Here is a 25,361-nt window from a genome sequence, read left to right as displayed (position 1 = left end):
CATGAGGTGTGCACATTCACCAGCACTGCACAGTGCTCACACACATTTACCAATTCCACAAGGCATGCACATACATCCACTTGTGCCACATGGTGTGCACATATACCAGTGCTGCGAGGTGTGCACAGTCACTGATGCTGCAAAGTCTCTCTCTGTGTCACACACACACACACACACACAGATGTGGGTTGCCTGAGGCTACCTGTCTGTCTTGAAGGTCATCGTGGGCAGCATCTTTGAAGTGGTCTGGGCAGCTGTGAAGCCGGGGACGTCCTTCGGAATCAGTGTGCTACGGGCACTGCGCTTATTGAGGATTTTCAAGGTCACCAAGTGAGTCTTCCACTTGTCCCTGTGGCTGCCCTGTGGCTCCTGAGGAGGGGAAGTGTAGGGTGGGCACCATGGGAAGTCAGTGACTTGGGGTTTGTTCCCAGGGGCTTGGGGACCGTTACCTGCTCTGTGGCTTCCGATCGGGCTTGCTGGAGGCAGGCACACGCAGCACTGTTAGGAACAGCACAGGTTTGGCTGCACTGAGCGGCTTCAGGCCAGGTGTGGTGGCTGTATCTGCCTGGAGCTCAGGGCACTCAGGGATGGTTTGTGCCATGATTTCTTGCTGTCTCCTAAACTAGCACTGCCAAGGTGGTTTTGCCTTGTGGTTGGTGGGAGATGGACGTTGTCAGAAGAAAGTTCTTATATTACCCTGCCCACCCAGCTCACAGCCACACTCCTGAGAGGGGAGGGTGGACTCAGTACCCCATCATCCTGAACCCGCTGTGCACCTGCACAACCCCCAACCACAGGACTGTCTTGACCCTGAGCCCAGCTCTGTCTCTCTGACCCTGTTGTCCATTCTGCCCTCCACAGGGCTTCACTTGGAAATGAACTGCTCTCATTGGCCCTGGAGGGACTGGATCAGGGCAGTGAGAGAACTGGGCTGGCAGTGGGAAACAATGACAGGCCTCTGCTGCAGCTGTGCCAGACAGTCCAGGCTGTACTGGTCCAGAGGAGGGACTCCCACGAGGCCATGGGCTCGTCTCATTCCGAAGCCTGTGGCTGCTGTGCCATGGGCAGCTACAGCTCACGGGACTCCCATCATTCCTCTGTGTGAGATTCTGGGTGGTGTCCCCACCAGCCTGGACCTTGGTGCCCAAGGAGCACAAGCTCTGAGCCTGAAACTTAGGAGGCCACCTGCCTCCATGGCCAGGCTCCCTCTCACGCTCCCCCATTGTGGTCTCCTCAAGGTTGATGAGGTTCTTTCTGTTCATCTTTCCAGTCAGCTTCAAGTCCAAACCTAGACCAGTGGTGGGGCAAGGGGAGAAGGCAGAATGTGTAGGGGACCTTGAGCTGCTGCTTGTCCAGCAGAGTTCACAGTGTGCATGGAGCCCCTCAGGATTTCACTGCTTTCCCATGACATGCTGGGGATCAGGCTGGGTCCCTTTGCCACATCTGCTCACACACCTTATTGCAGAGTGCATGGCAGACAACCAGGCCTCTGCAGTGAGCAGCAGGAGAACCCAGGGAACCTGGAGGAGATAGTGCTTGTCCTGCCATCGTCCCAATACAGTGGAGCAGTGTGTGTGGAAGGGTGGCCTGTCTCTCAAGAGGCGTGTGACCGTGGGTGCCTGGGGCCGTCATGCACCTGGGCATCCCTGGGAGATTCCTTGAATACTGTGGAAAGCAGTGGGAGGGACTGTCAGAAGTGGGCATCTGTGAGGCCACAGACATGGACAGGACCTGTGTGGCCTGGAGGGTGCAGGGAGTGACATCTGCACAGTGCTGACCCTTGTCCCTGGCCTGTGTGGCCACGGGGATCTTGGAGGAGTGGAGTCCCCAGACTGAGGATCTAGGAACTTCAGAGAAGAGCTCTGACTTTGCCTCTTCACTGGGGATCTCCCAGAAGCCCAAGTCTGAGTGTAAGCCCAGTGTGAGTGTGAGACAATGTGAGTATGAGACAATGTGAATGTGGGGCCTGGGTGAGCGTGAGTTCAGTGGGACCTCAGAGGGCCTGACTGTGGCTTCTGGGCCGGGCCTGCTGGCTCTGCCCATACCTGCCTGGCTCACAGGTACTGGAACTCCCTTCGGAACCTGGTGGTGTCTCTGCTCAACTCCATGAAGTCCATCATCAGCCTCCTCTTCCTGCTCTTCCTCTTCATTGTGGTTTTTGCTTTGCTGGGGATGCAGCTGTTTGGGGGCCAGTAAGTAGCACAGGTGGGGGCTCAGTAGGCAGTGCCTCCTCACCCCGTGCCCCGGGGGCTGCCTCTTCCCAGGATCTCTTGTTTCCCTCAGGTTCAACTTCAAAGACGAGACCCCCACAACCAACTTTGACACCTTCCCAGCTGCCATCCTCACCGTTTTCCAGGTAGGGCTCCTTGCGGTAGACCCCCTTCAGCTCCTTCAGCATCCAGCAGCTCAGACCACCCTTCCCTCCCAGGCCTCCCAGAGGCCTGGCAAATGGCCTCCCCTCACAGGGAACTCTTGCATCTGGAGTGGGTTGAGGTGAGGACAGGGCTGATGTGCCCTTGCTAACAATGAGCTGGGAGCAAGAACAAGGCACAGACTTGCGCAGGGCAGGGCAGCAAAGCAACCTCCCAAGAGTGCTCTGAAAGGGTTCCAAAGTTCTTGTTGCGGAAGCCCTAGAAACACAGGATGATGGAGAAAGGTACCACAGGTTTGCTTGGAAATGAACCAAACAGAAATCCTGGAAATAGTGCAGCTATTAAAAAGGGAAAGAGGCAGACTGTGCACTAGATGAAAACCCAGGATGGAGGCTGCATCGCAGATGGGGACTGGCAGTGGTTAGCAGGCAGGAAGCTTGGAATGGGCAGCAGAGGGAGCCCGTGGGGGCAAGGAGGAAGAGCAGGGAGGTCCCAGGACCAGACCTGTGATGAAGGGACAGTGATGACGAGGGGCAGTGATGAGGAAGAGATGAGGGCAACGAGCATAGGTCTCGAGGGACAGCTCTCACAGGGATGACACGCGGTTTTGGTGGCGATGGCTGTTGGTCCCAGAGGAGGGACTTGGAAGCCTGAGAGGCAGGTCACAGTGCTTGTGCGCTCGGGATCTAGGGTGTGCCTGAGGCAAGACACAAATGCAAACAAGAGGTGAGCAATGTGTGGTGGAAAAACACCAATTAAACCCGGAAGTAGGAAGCCCAAATATCTGAGAAATTGGGTAATTAAAATTTTCTTACTATAGTCACCAAGTTCAGGTAGTTTTGTAAGTAAATTCCACTAAATATTTAAGAAGTTCTTTCAGCAATATACCTATAAATTCAAGGAATGTAAAAAGATAGTTCCCTTCTCATGTTTAAAACAAAAGTGCCTGCTCTGGCCGCACACATATACAAAAAAAAAAAAAAAAAAAGACAGGCTGTTTATTTGAAGGGGAGAGATTGAAGGGCTGAGAAACAGACAGGGGAGAATGGGTCTAGAAGTCAGGCGTGTTCAGGGAGGCATGGCCAAAACAAGGAGAGCTTGAGAGAATGGGTCTAGGAAGTCAGGTTCTCATCTGGAAAATGAATTTGTCAGCCTTGCATGCACAGAATCCAGAACCTAGGTATGGAAACTCAATAAAATGATTCAAGGGTAGCAGACTGCGGGATGGAGAGGAATTTCTTTTTTTTTTTTTAAGATTTATTTTTATTACAAAGTCAGATATACAGAGAGGAGGAGAGAGAGAGAGGAAGATTTTCCATCCGATGATTCACTCCCCAACTGAGCCGCAACGGGCCAGTGCGCATTGATCCGAAGCCGGGAGCCAGGAACTTCTTTCCAGGTCTCCCACGCAGGTGCAGGGTCCCAAAGCTTTGGGCCATCCTCGACTGCTTTCCCAGGCCACAAGCAGGGAGCCGGATGGGAAGTGGAGCTGCTGAGATTAGAACCGGCGCCCATATGGGATCCCGGGGCGTTCAAGGCGAGGACTTTAGCCGCTAGGCCACGCTGCCGGGCCCGAGGAATTTCTTTTTAAAAATGTATTTATTTTATGAGAGAGCAAGTGAACTTCCAACTTCTGGTTTTCTCCTCAAGTGCTCCCAATAGATTGAGTCGGGAATGGGAACTCCGTGTCTGCCTCTTGGGTGACATGAGCAGGAAGCTGGCCTGGCACGCACACCCTCTACAGGAGGCACACATGTCCTCAGCTGCCTCAGGGAGGCCCAGTGCCTCCCTGGCTGATGCGAAGGAGGAAACATGCATTCTGCTACACAAGCATTGGTTAGAAGAAAACAGGGCATTAGAGTGAGGTATCCTCCACAGGCATCACAGGTAGCAGGCAAGAGTAACAGCTTCTCAAGTCCAGTAGGACAGCCGTGTGGTTCAGGGCTGAGTGGCTGGAGGGAGGGCTTGGGAGAGACCGCCGAGGGCTAGAGTGCCTCACCGCTACAAGGACTGTAACATCTCAAAGTCTGGTGAGCGTTGACCCATGCGAGCAGATGTGGCACCCAAGCCAGGGGACCACTCAGGTGCCTGGCAGGAGGAAAGGGCATTGGAGGTGGTAGAGAGGCAACGTGGTCATCTCACAGGCCCAGCTTAGTGAACCTCCATGTGCAAAATGGGTGGAGCAGCCACTGCAGGCTGGCATGTGCAGTTGGACACGTGCCCTGGCTGTCACCAGGGCCAGTGTGAAGGGAGGGGATGCCAACAGTGTCCATTGAGAGTGGCAGACATGGAAGGTTGGTGCCTGTCTTCTCTCAGTAACCAACCATGAGAGTGGAAGAGATTTGAGTTTTCTGTCAGGGCGCAGTGAGATGTTCTCCCTGGCCTAGCCGGATCACATGACCTTGGCCTCCCCTGGGACAGGACCTCAGGCACTGTGTCCCCCAGGCCTGTGCTGTCCGTCTTCTCTGGCTCATCACCACCCTCGGGCTCTGGTTCACTCCCTTCTGCTTGCTGCCCCCTTTCCATTTGGTCTGACACTGCGTCTGGTCCTTCCCCGGGCTGCCCCATTATCTGCGAACCTGTGTGCATGCATGCACATGGGCAGGCCCGGGGCTCTGGGGCCAGCTGTGTGCCCTCTGACCCCAACAGGGTGTGCGTTGGTTGCATGGGGGGCGGCCCGTCGTGGGCTCTCTCTGCAGATTCTGACTGGAGAGGACTGGAATGCGGTAATGTACCATGGGATCGAGTCACAAGGTGGAGTCAGCAGGGGAATGTTCTCCTCCTTCTACTTCATTGTCCTGACTCTGTTTGGCAACTGTATCCTTTGGTGGGACAGGGCACTCAGCCGGAGCAGAGAAGCGTGGGTGAGAGACCTGGGGTCTGGAGACCCGGCCTTGGCGTGGTGGGAGGGGTCCTGGCCCTTGGGGAGGGTTCTGGAGGTTTGGCCCTTGGGGAGGGGTCTGGAGGCCTGGCCTTGGTGTGGTAGGAGGAGGTCCAGCCTCGGTGTGGGATCTGGAGACCCAGCCTTGGCGTGGTGGGAGGAGGCCCGGCCTTGGCGTGGTGGTTGGAGGCCTGGCCTTGGTGAGGGGTCTGGAGGCCCAGCCTCAGTGAGGCAAGAAGAGGCCCGACTTTGGTGTGGCGGGAGGGTGAGCTGCACTTCCTGTGGTGGGGTGGGAAGCACCCTGAGCAGCGTAGGGGAGGACGTGTGTTTTCTCTGAGTAGAGTGACAGCACTGGCATGGTCCAGGCATGGCACTGCCAATGTGTGCCCACACAGTGTCTGGGTCCTATTTGTCTCCACCCCAATTCCTGCTTCACGCTTGGGTGCCCGGGCAGAGGCAATGAAGGTAGCTCAAGTACTTGGGTTCTTGCCACCTGCTGAGAGACCAGGGTGGCCTTCAGAGTTTCTGGCTCTGGGTGTAGCACATCCCGTGGTGGCATCTGGGGTGGTCCTATGTGTGGGGACTTGCTCCGCCCATCTCTCTGCTCTTAATTTAAAAGAGAAATATGTGTAGGAAGTACCTCTTCCCTCCTGGCAGCACGGCTGGGATGTGGGATCAATTTGTTGTGCAGAGCGACTGGTGCTGTTCTGGAGTCTGTAGGGTCAGTGCTAGCCACAGGTGACAGGCCCTCAGTTAGGGCCCTGGGCAGAGCTGTCCTTCCTTAGCTGGGAACAACCAGACACCTTGCTGAACGTCTTCTTGGCCATTGCTGTGGACAACCTGGCCAATGCGCAGGAGCTGACCAAGGTAGGCAGGGGCCCTGGCGTAGGAGGAATGTCCCAGTCATGTCCCAGCAGACAATGCCTCAGAGCTGGAGGCAGGGGCCTGGCACTGGGTGAGGGCCCCATGCCCACCGTCTGGGTGTGGGGGTCTCAGCTGAAGAACTTGGGAAGCAGCGGGCGGGTTGCCAGAGAGCCTCTATAGGACCTGCAGGAGAGGTGCTGTGGGGTGGGGTGGGTGGCGGTGCAGCCGGGCTCTGCCTGGGTGGATTAGAACAGCCTTGCTAGGGTAGGAGGCCTGGCCTGGATCAAGCCGGGTGAGCAGCTGCAGCTGGGGCTTGATGTAAGAACTGCGGGGCGCCTGCTTCTCGGGTGGGTCTCAGCAGGTGCTGTGCAGGGTTCAGTTTGCATTTGTGAGCCCAGTGGGGAATGTGGTTACACTGGTTTCCCTCTGTGGTTTCCCCTCTAATGACACAGTCTCCCACCAGGTGCCTGTCATCCCACAGCCCTGACACAGTGTACAAGTCCCCTGCTGCCCCAGCCTCAGGAATGCCTGGCTCCAGGCCTGCCCTCAGGACCCTGGGGCCATGATGGTGTGTCTGTGATGCTCCAGCAGCTGTGTGTCTGTATGTGATGTGCATGTCCGTGCGATGTCCCACCAGGTGTGTGTGATGTCACTTCCTGTGTGTGCATGTGTTTGTGTGACTTCCAGGAGGGGTGTGAGTGTGTGTGAGTGTGATGTCACTTCCTGTGTGTGATGTACTAGCAGGTGTGTGTCTGTGTGATGTTATTTCTTGTGTATGACATTCCAATAGGTATCTGTGCATCTGTGTGATGCCATGTCCTGTGTGTCATGTCCTAGCAGGTATGTGTGATGTCACTTCATGTTTGTGATGTCGCTTCCTACACAGGATGTCTCTTTGCTTTCTTCATGGGTAGAGTCTGTGTGCTTGTCCTCTAACCCACTACAGGGTTTGACTCAGCCTCACAGCCCACTGGGTCTTGCTTCAGTGCCTTCCCCATGTGGGGCTGAGCAGGAACCCCACTCTGCAGCTGTCCTGTGCTTCCATCCAGCAGCCCTCCTCCCATATCCTGGGTTTGAGCCATGACCAGCCACTGGAGCTAGCTCCTTCCTCATTGGCTTCCAGCACTGGGGTCTCTGCAGATCACTGGCTGGCCTTTTGCCGTCACCATCACCATCCTGTGCCGAAGCTGCATCTTGCTGTCCAACGGTGGCTGAAGCCTCTGGTCTGGCAGCCTGGGCTGGGGGACCCCTGCCCCCTCAGAGCCTACCAGGGCTTCTAGGACTGAGGGCATGTGGTGGTCGCAGTGTCCATGCCAAGTGCCAGCAGCAAACCTGAGGACACTGGGGTATGGGATGTTTGGGAGAACAGTCTGGCCTGGGTTGTGTTTCCAGGAAGCAATATAGGGGGCCTGGAGACCCTGATGTCTCTCCAGGAACCCTGGATCTAGGTGTGCTGTGTCTGCTTTGTGACATGAGTCAGGGCCAGAGGGTCTGACCAGAAGTCCACTTCCCTCCCCAGACAGGGATACAGACAGGGACCACATGCACCTGTTCAGCTCAGGAGCAGAGCCATGTGCGTGACCCCCCAGATGGCATGTGGCCCCCATTACTCCCTGGTGACCCCCAGATGGCATTTGGCTCCCCATCATTCCCTGATGACCCCCACATGGTCTGTGGCTCTTCTGGTCACTCCCTGGTGACCCCCAGGCACAGGGGTACAGTTCTGCTCCTCGCCCTCACTCGGGTTTGCAATGACATGGCTATTCCTAGGATGAAAGGTAGGCAAGAGGGCAGATTTACAGTCTTATTGGTCAGACTCAGGTGCCAGAGTGAATTGGTAGAAAGGTTCTGGTGGCATCCAGGTATCTGGGTGGAGCTATAGACATGGCTGTGAGCTCACAGATGTGCTGGGGGAGAACACAGCATGAGGGTGCTGAGGGGGGATCCTGGGAATGGCCACAGATGCAGAGAGAGGTCCTGAGGGTGCTCTACCCAGTGCTAGCTCACAGGTGTTGAATGCTGGGTCATGGGAGTACTGGGTTATGGGGTGCCAGGTTCTGGGTCATGGGGGCTCAGTGCTAGGCCACGGGTATGGGTGCTGGGCCATGGATGTTGAGTTTTGAGTCACAGGTGCTGGGTCATGGATGCTCAGTACTGTGTCACAGAGGCTGAGTGGCAATCCGGGTTCCCTGGCCCCACTGTGCAGAGGGCAGAGGGGCAGGGTTGCAGGAAGGAGGGTTGTGGTCTGGCCTGGAGGAGAATTGTTCCTGTGTTCACACAGGACGAGGAGGAGATGGAAGAAGCTGCTAATCAGAAGCTTGCCCTGCAGAAGGCCAAGGAAGTGGCTGAAGTCAGTCCAATGTCTGCCGCAAACATCTCCATTGCTGCGTAAGCTGCAGGGCGTGGGGGGCGGGTCCTCTTCAGAGGCCTTGGTTGAAGCCTATAATGACAGCCCCTTCCCTGGACCTGCTTTGAGGGGACTGGGATGGGGTGGAGAGGATGGGTACAGGGAGGGTTCCCCAGTCTGAGGGAGGTGAGGGTGGGTGCAGGGAGTGTGGGTCCCCTGAGTCTGAGGGAGGAGAGAGTGAGTGAAGGAAAGATCTCTCCGGTCTGAGGGAAGTGAGGGTGGGTGCAGGAGGTGAGGGTCCTCCCAGTCTGAGGGAGGATGGAAACAGGGAGATCCCCACTGTATGAGGGAAGTGAGGGTGGGTGCAGGAGGTGAGGGTCCTCCCAGTCTGAGGGAGGATGGGAACAGGGAGATCCCCACTGTATGAGGGAAGTGAGGGTGGGTGCAGGAGGTGAGGGTCCTCCCAGTCTGAGGGAGGATGGGAACAGGGAGATCCCCACTGTATGAGGGAGGTGAGAGTGGTGCAGGCGGTGAGGATTCTCCCAGTCTGAGGGAGGTGAGGGTGAGTGCAGGGAGTGGAGGTCACCTGAGCCAGGTGAGAGTGGGTGCAGGGAGTGGGAGCCCCCAGTCTGAGGGATATGAAGGTGGGTGTAGGGAGTGGGGCCTCCAGTCTGAGAGAGGTGAGGGTGGGTGCAGGGGTGAGGGTCCTCCTGGGTGAGGGAGGTGATGGTGGTACAGGGGTGAGGGTCCTCCTAGATGAGGGAGGTGATGACGAGTACAGGGGTGAGGATCCTCCTAGTTGAGGGAGGTGATGGTGGGTGTAGGAGGTGAGGGTCGTCCCATTCTGAGGGATGTGAGGGTGGGTGTAGGGAGTGGGGCCTCCGGTCTGAGGGAGGTGAGGGTGGGTGCAGGGGGTGGGTGTTCTTCCTAGTTGAGGGAGGTGATGGTGGGTGCAGGGGTGAGGGTCCTCCTGGGTGAGGGAGGTGATGGTGGTACAGGGGTGAGGGTCCTCCTAGTTGAGGGAGGTGATGACGAGTACAGAGGTGAGGGTCCTCCTAGTTGAGGGAGGTGATGACGAGTACAGAGGTGAGGGTCCTCCTAGTTGAGGGAGGTGATGGTGGGTGTAGGAGGTGAGGGTCGTCCCATTCTGAGGGATGTGAGGGTGGGCGTAGGGAGTGGGGCCTCCAGTCTAAGGGAGGTGAGGGTGGGTGCAGGGGGTGGGTGTTCTTCCTAGTTGAGGGAGGTGATGGTGGTACAGGGGTGAGGATCCTCCTAGTTGACGGAGGTGATGGTGGGTGCAGGGGTGAGGGTCCTCCTAGTTGAGGGAGGTGATGTGCAGGGGTGAGGGTCCCTCCTAGTTGAGGGAGGCGATGTGGTGCAGGGGTGAGGGTCCCTCCTAGTTGAGGGAGGTGATGGTGGGTGCAGGGGTGAGGGTCCTCCTAGTTGAGGGAGGTGATGGTGGGTGCAGGAGTGAGGGTCCTCCTAGTTGAGGGAGGTGATGTGGTGCAGGGGTGAGGGTCCCTCCTAGTTGAGGGAGGTACAGCCATCTTCTGTTGACCTGGAGAGTTGCTGAACAGTTGTGATACATTTCTTCATGACACTCAGAGAAGTGTCGTGTTGAATTTTGATAGATGACGTGTATATGTGAGAACTTAGGTTTTAATTATTTTTATTTATCTGAAATTCAGAATTAGAGAAAGAGAGATCTTCCATCTGATAGTGCCCAAATGGCTACACAACTAGGGCTGGGCAAATCTCAGAAGCCCGGAGCTCCATCCAGGTCTCCCATGCAGGGGCAGGGTCCCAAGTGCTTGGCCCCTCCTCCACTGCTTTCTCAGGCCACAAGCAGGGAGTTGGATGGGAAGTAGAGCATCTGTTACATGAACCAGTGTCCACAGGGGATCCTAAGTCCCTGGTATTGCTTTGCCTGCTGCACCACAGTGCTTGCCCAGCATGTTGATTTATACATGGAGTTTCAGAAATGTGTTTCATGAAGAAAGATTAACGAGGTACCTTGGTAGCCCCGGAAAGAACATGGCGTCCTTGTGATCTCTGTGGGGATCTTGTGCTGGGATGGAGGTTGGGAGACTTCTGTGATGAGGCTGCTGGGGTTGGCGGTGGGGTGAGGGGTAGTTCTGGCACACTACAGATGGCTGGAGAGTTGGAGACTTCAGGGCGGGAAGAGTGACCTGAGTATGGCTTGCAGCTGCACTGAGCAGGGGAAGGAGGGACAGAGACCAGCCCTTGGCCCCAGGAGAGCAGACGTTCCCCTGGCAGCTTGGTCCCTAGGCAGGCTGAGTCTGTCACTGCCTGCCCACTCCCTCCCACACCCCTTATGCCTGGCCGGATCCTCTGGCCTCTGGCTTGTAGCTGGCCACCCTCCTGCTGTGTGACCAGAGCCATGCACAGCCCAGGCACATCTTTGGAGCCCTGGCCTGCACTGCAGCTACAATTATGGCCAGGAGTGTGTCATGTAAGCATCCAGAATGTGCATCAGGGAAGTACCCTGCGAATGTGTACACATGTGCTTGTGTGGGCCTGCAGCATGCCTGAGTGCATGTGTGTGTTTCTGTGTGAGCCTGCACAGTTTGTGTGTGCTGAGTGTGCCTGTGTGTGCTGTGTGAGTGTGCCTGAGTGCACATGTGTGTGCTGTGAGTGTACATGTGCTGCTGTGAGTTCATGTGTATGCTGTGTGTATGTGTGTTGTGCGTGCATTTGTGTGCTATGTGAATGTATATGTGCATTTGTATGCTGCGTGTATGTGTGTGTGTGTGGTGTGCATGCATGTATGTGTTCTGTGATTGTGTGTGTGTATTGGGGTGTATAGTGTATGTGTATGTTGTGAGAGTGTATATGTGCATGTAGTGCATGTGCATGTGTGTGCTGTGTGTGCATTTGTAAGTGTGCGTGTGTGCCATGTGTGGATGTATGTGCTACATGTAGGTGAGCATGTGTGTGAATGTGTGTTGTGTTCTGTATTTGTGTGCTGTATTTGTGTATGCAAGTGCTGTGTGTAAATGTGCATGTGTGTGCTATGTGTGGTGTGTTCTGTGTATGTGTGTTACCTGTGAGTGTGTATGTGTGTGCTGTGCTCTGTGTATGTGTGTTACCTATGAATGTGTGTTGTGTATGCTGTGTTCTGTGTACGTGTATACCTGTGTGTTGTGTGTGCTATGTGTGGTGTGTTCTGTGTATGTGTGTACCTGTGAGTGTGTTGTGTGTGCTGTGTGCTGTGTGTGTACCTGTAAGTTTGTGTTGTGTGTTCTGTGTTCTGTGTATGTGTGTACCTGTGAGTGTGTTGTGTGTGTGGTGTTCTGTGTGTATATGTGTACCTGTGAGTGTGTTGTGTGTGTGGTGTTCTGTGTGTATGTGTGTACCTGTGAGTGTGTTGTGTGTGTGGTGTTCTGTGTGTATATGTGTACCTGTGAGTGTGTTGTGTGTGTGCTGTGTTCTGTGTATATGTGAACCTGTGAGTGTGTTGTGTGTGCTGTGTTCTGTGTGTGTACCTGTAAGTTTGTGTTGTGTGTGCTGTGTTCTGTGTATGTGTGTACCTGTGAGTGTGTTGTGTGTGTGCTGTGTTCTATGTATATGTGTACCTGTGAGTGTGTTGTGTGTGTGGTGTTCTGTGTATGTGTGTACCTGTGAGTGTGCTGTGTTCTGTGTATGTGTGTACCTGTGAGTGTGTTGTGTGTGCTGTGTTCTATGTATATGTGTACCTGTGTGTTGTGTGTGCTGTGTTCTATGTGTATACCTGTAAGTTTGTGCTGTGTGTGCTGTGTTCTGTGTATGTGTGTACATGTGAGTTTGTGTTACGTATGCTGTGTGTGTGCTATGTGTGTATATCTGTGTGCTATTGTGCATGTGTATGTGTTCTGAGTGTGTGTACCTGTGAGTGCATGTGTGCTGTGACATTCTGAGTTAATGTGTGTGTGCTGTGTTAACCTGTGTGGTGTGGTCACAATCCTGCTTAGCCAGTCCTTGCTAGGGAGGCCTTGTCTGTGAAGGCCTCACCTCTGAGTCAAGGAGGCAGTGCTGGTCTTGGGGAGAAGCAGCTGAAGAGGTCGCAGCCGCAGGCCCAGCGAGGTGGGCAGAGTTGCTGGAAACCTGGCCTGCGGTCTCCCATGTCTCAGCTCCCAGCCCAGCCAGTGCCTTGGTTGGGTTCATGCTGTGGCTTGGCCTGGCACTGCTTTGAGGAACCTGAACCTGTGCTGTGTGCTCTGCAGGCTGCCGACATGAGTGGTAGAGCTGGTGGAAGGGGTGTCTGCTCCTTAGCCCCAGACGCGTGTAGCCATGTGGAGTCCCTCTGCCCCTGCTACCCACCAAGCTGCCTGTTCCTGGAAAGAGTGCCCACACCTTCTGGGCCTGGAAGAGGGGCTAGCAGGGCCCCCAGCACAACCCTGAGGCATGTGTGAGACCCAGACACATCCTCTGCTACTGTCCCATTCCCATAGATGCTAGGAACAAGGGTGCAGGCTGGCTCAGCATGTGGTTCTCAGTGGGAAATGGCAGGGCTGCTCTGCTGCCCACCCCAGGCCAGCACCATGCCCTCACACCCAGGCCCAGGCTAGCTAGGGATCCTACGTGGGCTGCGCAGGCAGCACTGGGCCCCTGATAAGACTTCTGTCCACGGTGCTAGTCTGACGTGACCAGAAGCCCTATAGGATCCGTCTGCCAGGAAGTGCTTTGAACCCATGTAAGAGAGGTTTGGTGTAGCTGGCTGCTACCTCCCAGAGCTTTCTGTGTCCCCCCTAGCAGGTGCCCTCACCATATCACTGTGCAGCTGTGCCCATCCTGTTCTGCCAGAAGCCCCCAGTGGTACTTGTGTGTCTGCTCAGTAAGGGTGGACACTGCTGTGGGTGCCTGAGGCCCTGAGAAGCCCCAGACCCCAGAAGGGAGGGGCCTATGCCTGAGCCTGCGTCTGGCTGTTTGCCTTATCACCCACACCTGGATTTCTGAGTATGGGCCTTCCCACACACCAGTTACATTCACTGTTTGACACATGTAATACCATCACACACACTCACAAGTCACAATCACATTGCATGCTCACACACATGCTTACACAATACACAATCGCATCACACGCATAGTCGCACAATCCATTCGCTGTATCACATACTCAAACACGTGCTTACACTCATAATTCACAATCACATTGCATGCTCACACTCACACTCACTGTCTTACACTCACACAGGGGCTCACAATCACTGCATCACACAACTCACAATTACGACATCACATGTTCACACACATGATCACACTCATAATTCACAATCACATCACACACATGTGCCCACACTCACTGTATTACACTCACCATGTGCTCATACAATTCACAGTCACCACACCTCACACATGTGCCCACACTCACAGCCACCATATCACAGGCTCACACAACTCACACTGTGTCACATGCTCATAGGTGCTCAGACAATTCACAATCACCACACCTCACACATGTACCCACACTCACAATCACATCACATGCTCACACTCACTGTATTACACTCACCATGTGCTCAGACAATTCACAATCACCATATGCACATGTGCTCACTCTCACGTATATTCTCACTTTCACTGTCTCAGAACACACATCTTCCTTGTTCCCAGGGCCTACAGGCAGGTGAGCTGCTTTGAAATCCTCACAGCTACAGTGATGTTGCCTTGACCAACATGCTGTGGAACCCGTCTACCCTGCCAGGGGTTAATATGAAGGGAATAGTCACGAAGAGAGCCTTGGTTCCTTTGTTGTTTTTGAGAGGTTTCTGGAAAATTCTTCGGAAGTTACTGGAGTCACACCAGGGAAAAGGTGGGTGGATGATGGAGCAAATAGATCAGGGCAGCATCACAAGTGTGGGTGCCCCTGACCTCATGAGAGCCACTGTGATCAAGTAGTCACTCTGCACAGGAACAGGGATTATAGGAAATGGGATTCTGGGTCTTTATGACAAAGACAGTGGACAGTATATGCTGAGCAGTACGCAGTGTGCACAGAGCAGTGGGCAGTGCACAGAGCAGGGAGAAGTGTGTGCAAAGCAGTGTGCACAGAGCAGTGGGCAGTGCACAGAGCAGGGAGAAGTGTGTGCAAAGCAGTGTGCACAGAGCAGTGGGCAGTGCACAGAGCAGGGAGAAGTGTGTATAGAGCAGTGTGCAGTGCACAGAGCAGGGAGAAGTGTGTGCAAAGCAGTGTGCACAGAGCAGTGGGCAGTGCACAGAGCAGGAAGAATGTACAGAGCAGTGTGCAGTGTGTACTGAGCAGTATCTAGTGTGTACAGAGCAGTGGGCAGTGTGTGTACAGAGCAGTGTGTACAGAGCAGTGGGCAGTGTGTGTACAGAGCAGTGTGTACAGAGCAGTGGGCAGTATCTCCTAGCTTGTGCAGTGTGTACAGAGCAGTTGACTCTGTACAGAGCAATGTTTTGTGTGCCCTGAGCATGGGCGGTGTGCATTTTTGTGGGCCGTGTGCACAGAGCAGTGGCCCCAGGCCCCTGAGATGGCTACTCTTTGTCCTCCAGCCTCATGGGGCTTTCTGTGTTCACGTGGTTCACCTCTCTGCCTGTGTGGCATGGCTCTTGTTTCTCTTTCACCATAGGATCTCTGAGGGGCATATCCCTGGCATCCAGCCAGGTGTGCCTGGCATCCTGTGCCCACATGGACACTGCCACCCCAGTGTTGCTGGTGTCTCTCACTTCTGTTCTGTTCTGTTTTTTGCATGTGCAGTTTTGTAAAGCAAGCTCGAGGCACTGTATCTCGCAGCTCATCTGTCTCCAGCGTAAACTCACCGTGAGTCGTTCTGCTATGCTGCTCCACCCATGCCTTCATGACGACCACGTGCATATACCTCCCCTCCCCCGCAACTGCTTGCCCACCACCTGGGCAGCCTGGGTGGGCAGGCTCCTGCACATACTCCTGCCCTGCCTCTCCTCTTGTCCCTCCTGGGCTCTGTCCTCTGGTCTGCTGTCTGTCTGCGGCCACTTCAGTTTCTTGGCCGCATTGTTGGCTCAGGTCTCCTGGGGGTTCTTGTGGGTACAGGCAGCACAGGGTATCCCAGCAGGGTCCTTGAGGAACCTACTGGTGCTCCTAGCTGACACTTACTTGTGATTCCTGGAAGTCCTGGGTATGGCAGAGAAGAGCTGCTGTCCACTGGGCAGCTGTGGTGGGCAGGCCAGAGCCGCAGAGACCATCAGTTGGCCTCCTGTGGGTAATGTGAGTGCAACATAGTGACCTCTCTTGGGCCGTGCTCCTGGTGGTTTGTCCCCGGGTGCCTTCTCTGGACGGTGGGGTCAGGCTGTACAATGAGCAAGTCCTGGAGGGGATCCCACAATGCATCCAGGTCCCTTGGGGGTTGTCCCACAGGTCAACTGGGCCCCCTGGGGGTTCATACAGGTCAGCCAGGTCCCCTGGGGGTGTCACAGAGGTGTAGCTGGGTCACTTTGGGGGAGGGCCACCAGGTGCATCCAGGTTCCCTGGGGGAGGGGTCCTACAGGTTTAGCCAGTCCCCTTGGGGGAGTGTCACACAGATGTCACACAGCCAGGTCCTCTGGGGGTTGGTGACACAGGTGCAGCTGGGTCCCCTGGGGGAGGGGGGTCACACAGGTGCAGCTGGTCCCTTGGGGGAGTGGTCCCAAGATGCAACCCGGAGTCTTTGGGGTGCAGTTCTATTGTGCCTGCTCCCTCTCTGTTGGCTGGTCTCTGTTCAGGCAGGGTGTTGGGGTCCTTGCATTTTGTCAGCAAATGTCTCATTCCTTCTGTGGGGGGAATGAGCTGCATATTGCCACCCAACTGCCTTTCACTGTCCCCACTGGCGGCAGTGTCCCCTTATTGTCCTGCACTTACCCAGAGTGTCCACCTTGGGGGAGTGGCTGCTCCTTGTTGTGGCTGGACGGTGCCCAAAGGCAAGGATCAGAACACGGTGATGGTGGCTCCACCTGGCTCCTTGAGGAGCCCTGCTCCAGCGTTCCCAGCCACATTGCCCCGAGTGGCCTTGATGCTGTGTGTGTCGAGGGGAGAAGCAGAGAGGCTAGCACTAGCTCCCTGGGGCCAAGGCCAGTGGGACTTACCTGGCAGACTGAGCAAGGGCAGGCCAGCTGGGACCAGCCAGGAAGCAGGGCCTGTAGGCCTGGGAGCATGGTGATGGCCAAGCTGCTGCTCTTGGTGATTCTGGTGCTCAGAGTGACCAGGTCAGAGGGTGCCTGCCTGGTGACCCTCCCACAGGCCACTCAGGAGGAGCCTCCCAGCTCCCTGTGGGCTGGGGCCACTCCTGCCTGTGTGCACAGATGCTGAGCCACCAGTCACTGTACATGTCTGCCTTTTCAGAGAGAACTGTGCTCTCCTCTGAGTGGGCCCCTTGCTGCTCACCAGGTGGCTCGGCCTGGGTCCTTCTTGGGCTGCTGTGCTGAGGCAGGCACCCCTGGTGGTGGGCGACCTCAGCCCTCGGGGCTCCCTCACCTCTGTATGCCTGACCTGTGTCACAGCACTGAGCTGGCCTGTCCTGAGGTGCTGGCAGGGAGTGGCTGGTTCTCCAGGCACAGGTCAGGATCTGTATTTGCCTCTACAGGTTGCTTTGCCCCTACTCATCCAGCCCCTAGTTCAGTGCCAGCCTGGTGCCCAGAGTCCCACATTCACACAGCAGTCTCACAGCCTGACTGCTGCAGAGAGGCCATGTGCTCGGGCTGGCAGCAGTCACCTGGAAACCTCTACCCTTGCAGGCCACATCTCCACTCAGCTCGGTGCAGCTGGGCCTGGCTGAAGCCATGGCCGTCCCTAGGGCCTTTTCCCTCTTTAGCCCTCGTATGCACCTGGCCCTGGCTCCATCGTTCGACGAGCGTCCTCTCCAGGCTGCTTGATGGAGACCAACAACGTGGCTCTCGGAGAGTGTAGAGGCCAGACAAGGCAGGCCTAGAGCCAGGAGCACCAAAAGGGAAGGGGCAGACCCCACTGTCTGGGCAGTGTGCCTGCCCTTGCCCAGAGGCCCGAGTGGCTGTGGCATGAGGCTTTGGCCCAGGGCATGGTTTCTACTTGCAGGTGGGGCTGAGGGCCATAGAGCCCATGTGATGCTGGGAGTGGGGCTGAGGCCATGGGGCCTTGGGGCCATGCAATGCTGGGAGTGGGGCTGAGGGCTTTCTGGCCTAAGTGATATTGGGAGTAGGGCTGAGGGGCCACAGCTCAGTGAGGGTGGGAGTGGGATGAGGGGCCACAGTTTAGTGATGCTGGGAGTGTAGGTAAGGGACAGAGCACAGCCCGTTGAGGCTGGGAGTGGGCTGAGGAGCACGGGCTAGCGAGGGGATAGGAATGGGGTTGAGTGGCCCTCTCCTTGGAGCTCTGGACCTCAGCATGCACCATGGTAGAAGGCTCTGAGGCCAGGTTCCCACTCTGACCCTCCATGGAGCGCAAGGTCAGGACCCTGAACCTTGGGTGGGGCTGCTGTTAGATCCAGCTTCTGAGGTCCAGTTTACTGAGCTGAGTGGCACCTGTCCAGCTGCAGCTGAGTCCCAGGCACTGCTGAGGCTGAGTTTGCTCCCAGGGAAGTGGGCTGCTCCCAGCCACAGCCATCTCCTGCAGGTCAGCAGGACTTTTACCTCTGTCTCTTGGGTCCCCTTCTGAGTGCAGGCAGTGGAGACAAGCCTCTCCAGGGCAGCTGTGGCCCCGGGCTGCAGTTGGGGCTCCCTGACCTCTCCTGACCATCAGCCCTGCCTAGCTTCTCCTGCCCTCTCCATCTGGCCTTGGGCTCCTGGCTACCACCTCACAGGGCCACCATGGGGGTAGCTCCAAGTTCTGCTTTCTGGGATCTCTTCTTTGACTGGCAAGGCGGCCCACAGGCTCCGGCCTCCACTGCCTCCTTGTCCCGTCCCTGTGTCATCCCTCCATCGCTCTGTGTCCATCCGTGGCTGCTCCCGGGAGACAGAGCGGAGGCTGGGGCGGCACTCATGTCCGTCTCCCTGCAGCAGGCAGCAGAACTCGGCCAAGGCCCGTTCTGTGTGGGAACAGCGTGCCAGCCAGCTGCGGCTGCAGAACCTGCGGGCCAGCTGTGAGGCGCTGTACAGCGAGATGGGCCCCGAGGAGCGCCTGCGCTATGCCACCACACGCCATCTGCGGCCTGACATGAAGACCCACCTGGACCGGCCCCTGGTGGTAGAGCCGGGCCGCGATGCCCCGCGGGCCCCCTCGGCCGCCAAAGCCCGGTTGGAGGGCGGGGAGGCCCCCGAGAACGCGGACCCACCGCGCAGGCACCACCGGCATCGAGACAAGGACAAGGCTGCGGCCCCCTTGGCTGGGGAGCAGGACCGAGTGGACGCCCCAAGGGCTGAGAGTGGCGAGCCGGGGCTCCGTGAGGAGCGGGCGCGGCCCCGTCGGAGTCGCAGCAAGGAGGCCCCGGGCACCCAGGAGGTGCGCGCTGAGCGCAGCCGAGGCCCGTGCCCTGAGGGCGGCCGGCGCCACCACCGGCGTGGCTCCCCGGAGGAGGCCGAGCGCGAGCCCAGGCGTCACCGCGCGCACCGCCATGTGACCGAGCAGTGCAAGGATGGCGCAGGCAAGGGCGAGCGGCGCGCACGCCACCGTGCTGGCCCCCGGACCGGCCCCCGGGAGGCTGAGAGCGGCGAAGAGCCTGTGCGGCGGCACCGGGCCCGACACAAAGCATTGCCCGCTCCAGAGCCCCCGGAGAAGGAGGCCCCGGAGAAGGAGACCGGGGACACCGAGAAGGAGATGCAGAACCACCAGCCCAAGTGAGAGGGCCTGGGATGGGTGTGGCATGGGCGTGGCATGGGCACTGTTGCCTTGGGGCACCCTGAGGGAGAGAGGACCTTAGGGGAAATGGTTGGTAGTGGCCTGGCCGGCTGGGGAGGACACGGGTGGGAATGGGGCGAGTGAGAGAAGGTTGGGGGTCACCATGGCAGAAGAGGAGGCAAGAGAGCTGGTGGGAAACCTGAAGGTACATGGAAAGGGCATCCCAGCTTGCCTAGCAGGATGGACTCCAGGCCTCTTAGAGGGCTACCAACTGGCCAGAACATGGTCATCCAGACCAGCCATCTTTGCATGTGGAGGAAGGGTGGCTTCTGCACTCTGCCCGTGTTGTTGGTGCGTGCAGGGGATAGGAACTACACGAAGGTTAGAGTGTAGAGGGCTAGCTCTGGTGTTGAGGTGCCGGTCTGTGAGCCGCATCTGGGGGACAGTTTGGAGAACTAGATATGGGGTTGGGGTGGAGATTTTACAGCCTGAATACGAGCTTAGGACTGCTTAGGTGACATGCACTCTTGGTTGCAGGGAGCTGCATGGTGACCTGGACACTACAGGGACACTGGGCATGGGTCCAGTACTTGCACTGCCAAGCACCTGTCTGCAAAAGGTGGACGAGCAGCCGGAGGATGCAGACAACCAGCGAAACGTCACTCGCATGGGTGGCCAGCCCTCAGATGTGAGCACCACTGTGGACGCCCCAGTGGCCCCCACTGGCCAGCCCGGGGAGCCCTCAGCAGTTCCCAGTGAGTATCTTCCTGTGCCAGCAGGGAGCCCCTCCTCACCCTCCCTCCTGCTGCTCGGTGGCCTCTGTGGATTGTCCCCTGAGCCGGAGAAAGTTTTCTGTCCACGTCTGTGCCCTGATGTCCCGGTGTGATTCAGTGCCCAGGTGCTCAGGCCTGACTGCTCCCCTTCCAGAAACCTCTGACCGATGGCTAAGAATGCTGGCCGCAGCACTGCTGGGGCCTGGATACTAGGAGGTGAGGAGGATGAGCTGTCACAGACATCATCCTGTCTGGTTCTGGACCCATGTGTCACGCCACACCCTGACTGCTCCCAGGCCCAGGCCTCAGCTACCTCTTCCTCCTTCTCATTACAAAAAAATTATTTATTTATTCACTTTTCATTGTAAAGTTGGAATTACAGAGAGAAGGAGAGACAGATCTGTCCGCTGGTTCACTCCCCAAGTGGCTGCAATGGCTGGAGCTTAGCCAATCTGAAGCCAGGAGCTTCTTTGGGTCTCCCACGCGGGTGCAGGACCCCAAGGATTTGGGCTGTCCTCCACTGCCTTCCCAGGTCACAAGCAGGGAGTTGGAACGGAAGTGCAGCAGCTGGGATATGAACAAATGCCCATATGGGATCTTGGCACATGTAAGGTGAACACTTTAGCCGCTGAGTTGCCACGCCAGGCTTGCTACCTCCTTCCTACCTGTCAGTGAGCTCACTGCAGGTATGGAGAGTATGCCACTTCCTGCTAGGCTACAGGGAGGGACCGAGGGTGACAAAGACATGGACGTGAAGATGGAGACCACCCTCCTCCAAGAGGGAGAGCACATTCCTGAGGGGGGGGCAGCGGGATCATGAAGCACCAAGCACCCGAGGGCAAGCAGGTGAATTGATGCTGTTTGCCCATGTGCAGCTGTCCCCACCTGGGGCCAGACACCTGTGCTACAGTGAGCGGCCCTGGGCTCAGCTGCTTTGCCTCCCTGTCTCGTTGCCCTGCTCCTCCATGTTTCCTCTCCTGTGAACCCAAGAGGGTCTTTGATTCTGGGCTGGCTTAAGGATGCACCCAAGTGCCCCAGGAGGCTGCAGTATAGATGTGTCAAATGCGGCCCCTCTGCCCCATACCACACCTCTGCACATCATCCGGCTGCTCCAACACCCTGTCTCACACTGCTCCTCCACGCCGTCCTGCTGCTCCACCCTGTCCTGCTCCTCCACCCCGTCCTGCTGCTTCACGCCGTCCTGCTGCTCCACCCCGTCCTGCTGCTCCACCCCGTCCTGCTCCTCCACCCCGTCCTGCTCTTCCACCCTGTCCTGCTCCTCCACCCCGTCCTGCTCCTCCACCCCGTCCTGCTCCTCCACCCCGTCCTGCTCCTCCACCCCGTCCTGCTGCTCCTCCACCCCGTCCTGCTCCTCCACCCCATCCTGCTCCTCCACCCAGTCCTGCTCCTCCACCCTGTCCTGCTCCTCCACCCCGTCCTGCTCCTCCACCCCGTCCTGCTCCTCCACCCCGTCCTGCTCCTCCACCCCGTCCTGCTGCTTCACGCCGTCCTGCTCCTCCATCCTGTCCTGCTGCTCCTCCACCCCGTCCTGCTGCTCCACGCCGTCCTGCTGCTCCACCCCGTCCTGCTCCTCCACCCCGTCCTGCTCTTCCACCCTGTCCTGCTCCTCCACCCCGTCCTGCTCCTCCACCCCGTCCTGCTCCTCCACCCCGTCCTGCTGCTCCACCCCGTCCTGCTCCTCCACCCCGTCCTGCTGCTCCTCCACCCCGTCCTGCTCCTCCACCCCGTGCTGCTGCTCCTCCACCCCGTCCTGCTCCTCCACCCCATCCTGCTCCTCCACCCAGTCCTGCTCCTCCACCCTGTCCTGCTCCTCCACCCCGTCCTGCCCCTCCACCCCGTCCTGCTCCTCCACCCCGTCCTGCTCCTCCACCCCGTCCTGCTGCTCCACCCCGTCCTGCTCCTCCACCCCGTCCTGCTGCTCCTCCACCCCGTCCTGCTCCTCCACCCCGTGCTGCTGCTCCTCCACCCCGTCCTGCTCCTCCACCCCATCCTGCTCCTCCACCCCGTCCTGCTCCTCCACCCTGTCCTGCTCCTCCACCCCGTCCTGCTCCTCCACCCCGTCCTGCTCCTCCACCCCGTCCTGCTCCTCCACCCCGTCCTGCTCCTCCACCCCGTCCTGCTGCTTCACGCCGTCCTGCTCCTCCATCCTGTCCTGCTGCTCCTCCACCCCGTGCTGCTGCTCCTCCACCCCGTCCTGCTCCTCCACCCCGTCCTGCTGCTTCACGCCGTCCTGCTCCTCCATCCTGTCCTGCTGCTCCACCACCCCGTCCTGCTGCTCCTCCACCCCGTCCTGCTCCTCCACCCCATCCTGCTCCTCCACCCAGTCCTGCTCCTCCACCCTGTCCTGCTCCTCCACCCCGTCCTGCTCCTCCACCCCGTCCTGCTCCTCCACCCCGTCCTGCTCCTCCACCCAGTCCTGCTCCTCCACCCCTTCCTGCTGCTCCACCACCCCGTCCTGCTGCTCCACCCCGTCCTGCTCCTCCACCCCGTCCTGCTGCTCCACCCCGTCCTGCTCCTCCACCCCGTCCTGCTGCTCCACCCCGTCCTGCTCCTCCACCCCGTCCTGCTGCTCCTCCACCCCGTCCTGCTCCTCCACCCCGTGCTGCTGCTCCTCCACCCCGTCCTGCTCCTCCACCCAGTCCTGCTCCTCCACCCTGTCCTGCTCCTCCACCCCGTCCTGCCCCTCCACCCCGTCCTGCTCCTCCACCCCGTCCTGCTCCTCCACCCCGTCCTGCTCCTCCACCCCGTCCTGCTCCTCCACCCCGTCCTGCTGCTCCTCCACCCCGTCCTGCTCCTCCACCCCGTGCTGCTGCTCCTCCACCCCGTCCTGCTCCTCCACCCCATCCTGCTCCTCCACCCAGTCCTGCTCCTCCACCCCGTCCTGCTGCTCCACCCCGTCCTGCTCCTCCACCCCGTCCTGCTGCTCCTCCACCCCGTCCTGCTCCTCCACCCAGTCCTGCTCCTCCACCCTGTCCTGCTCCTCCACCCCGTCCTGCCCCTCCACCCCGTCCTGCTCCTCCACCCCGTCCTGCTCCTCCACCCCGTCCTGCTCCTCCACCCCGTCCTGCTGCTCCTCCACCCCGTCCTGCTCCTCCACCCCGTGCTGCTGCTCCTCCACCCCGTCCTGCTCCTCCACCCCATCCTGCTCCTCCACCCAGTCCTGCTCCTCCACCCCGTCCTGCTGCTCCACCCCGTCCTGCTCCTCCACCCCGTCCTGCTGCTCCTCCACCCCGTCCTGCTCCTCCACCCCGTGCTGCTGCTCCTCCACCCCGTCCTGCTCCTCCACCCCATCCTGCTCCTCCACCCAGTCCTGCTCCTCCACCCTGTCCTGCTCCTCCACCCCGTCCTGCCCCTCCACCCCGTCCTGCTCCTCCACCCCGTCCTGCTCCTCCACCCCGTCCTGCTGCTCCACCCCGTCCTGCTCCTCCACCCCGTCCTGCTGCTCCACCCCGTCCTGCTCCTCCACCCCGTCCTGCTGCTCCTCCACCCCGTCCTGCTCCTCCACCCCGTGCTGCTGCTCCTCCACCCCGTCCTGCTCCTCCACCCCGTCCTGCTCCTCCACCCCATCCTGCTCCTCCACCCAGTCCTGCTCCTCCACCCTGTCCTGCTGCTGCTCCACCCCGTCCTGCTCCTCCACCCCGTCCTGCTGCTCCACCCCGTCCTGCTCCTCCACCCCGTGCTGCTGCTCCTCCACCCCGTCCTGCTCCTCCACCCCATCCTGCTCCTCCACCCAGTCCTGCTCCTCCACCCCGTCCTGCTGCTCCACCCCGTCCTGCTCCTCCACCCCGTCCTGCTGCTCCTCCACCCCGTCCTGCTCCTCCACCCCGTGCTGCTGCTCCTCCACCCCGTCCTGCTCCTCCACCCCATCCTGCTCCTCCACCCAGTCCTGCTCCTCCACCCTGTCCTGCTCCTCCACCCCGTCCTGCCCCTCCACCCCGTCCTGCTCCTCCACCCCGTCCTGCTCCTCCACCCCGTCCTGCTGCTCCACCCCGTCCTGCTCCTCCACCCCGTCCTGCTGCTCCACCCCGTCCTGCTCCTCCACCCCGTCCTGCTGCTCCTCCACCCCGTCCTGCTCCTCCACCCCGTGCTGCTGCTCCTCCACCCCGTCCTGCTCCTCCACCCCGTCCTGCTCCTCCACCCCATCCTGCTCCTCCACCCAGTCCTGCTCCTCCACCCCGTGCTGCTGCTCCTCCACCCCGTCCTGCTCCTCCACCCCGTCCTGCTCCTCCACCCCGTCCTGCTCCTCCACCCCGTCCTGCTCCTCCACCCCATCCTGCTCCTCCACCCCATCCTGCTCCTCCACCCCGTCCTGCTCCTCCACCCTGTCCTGCTCCTCCACCCCGTCCTGCTCCTCCACCCCGTCCTGCTGCTTCACGCCGTCCTGCTCCTCCACCCCGTCCTGCTCCTCCACCCCGTCCTGCTGCTTCACGCCGTCCTGCTCCTCCATCCTGTCCTGCTGCTCCACCACCCCGTCCTGCTGCTCCCCCACCCTGTCCTGCTGCTGCATCCCGTCCTGCTCCTCCACCCAGTCCTGCTCCTCCACCCCGTCCTGCTGCTCCTCCACGCCGTCCTGCTCCTCCACTCCATCCCACCTTGACCTCTTACCCATCCCATACGGTTCCTCCACCCTGTCCTGTGTCATCCCTGTACCCTGCCTGCCGTGCCCCTGCTGGTGAACTCTGCCTCTGTGGCTTGGACCCTTCTGGAATGTCATGCAGTTGTATGCAGGTGGGGTACAGGATTTGTCTGGTGTTTTCACTCTGTAGGCTGCGCCAAAGGCTCCTCTGGCTTGTGACCTCTTAGCTGAATTCACCTCCTGTTGTCAGAGTGGCCACCATTTGCCTGTCCATTTGCTGTTGAAGGGTGTGGTCATGACTGTCCACCTTTGGCTATTCTGAGCTGGCTGCTGTAAGCATCGCTGTGTAGGTTTTTCAGAGTATGGGGTTTTCGTCTCACATGGGTTGTGTCAGCTGTGGTTATCTTTGCGAAAGGTGTCCACTGCCTTCCAGAGTGGCTACTGTGGTTTTGCAGCCTGCTGGTGCTGGGCAAGGTCATGTGTTGGTTCAGCCATTTTCATCACCTGTGTGGTGGAGCCACTTTTTCATTTGTGACCAACTGACTGCCAGTCTCTTCCAAGGTCACAGGAAATGTGTATCACCAGGAACTTGTGGCTCAGTTTTCACATATACCATTCCATTACACTTCATAAATTGAGCTTCTCTCACAATTGCAGTCTCTTGTACCTGCTCCCCCCCGGGGTGCCTGCTCAGGGGTTTTACCCGTTTCTCTGTTAACAGCTGAGTTTCAGACACTGTCATGCTATGATTCCCACTACCCTGCCCCCAAGTCTGTGATGTGGCTGTCCATTCTCCTCCCG

At 58.5% G+C, this 25,361-nt stretch overlaps 1 protein-coding gene across 1 annotated transcript in view; it reads left to right on the top strand.

The window, feature by feature from the left end:
- Positions 1-25,361, top strand: part of CACNA1B (calcium voltage-gated channel subunit alpha1 B) — a 137,926-nt gene that overhangs the window by 38,282 nt on the left and 74,283 nt on the right. The window contains exons 13-20 of the mRNA XM_058659747.1: positions 218-330; positions 2,061-2,192; positions 2,284-2,356; positions 5,072-5,189; positions 6,053-6,120; positions 8,399-8,505; positions 18,413-19,189; positions 19,728-19,945. Of these exons, the coding sequence (XP_058515730.1) occupies positions 218-330; positions 2,061-2,192; positions 2,284-2,356; positions 5,072-5,189; positions 6,053-6,120; positions 8,399-8,505; positions 18,413-19,189; positions 19,728-19,945 (1,606 nt within the window). The remainder of the gene's footprint in view (positions 1-217; positions 331-2,060; positions 2,193-2,283; positions 2,357-5,071; positions 5,190-6,052; positions 6,121-8,398; positions 8,506-18,412; positions 19,190-19,727; positions 19,946-25,361) is intronic.

The sequence above is a fragment of the Ochotona princeps genome, unplaced genomic scaffold (assembly GCF_030435755.1).
Source record: "Ochotona princeps isolate mOchPri1 unplaced genomic scaffold, mOchPri1.hap1 HAP1_SCAFFOLD_138, whole genome shotgun sequence".
Lineage (NCBI taxonomy): Eukaryota > Metazoa > Chordata > Mammalia > Lagomorpha > Ochotonidae > Ochotona > Ochotona princeps.
The sequence above is the reverse complement of the archived record's forward strand: the minus strand, read 5'-3'. Positions and strand labels throughout refer to the sequence as shown.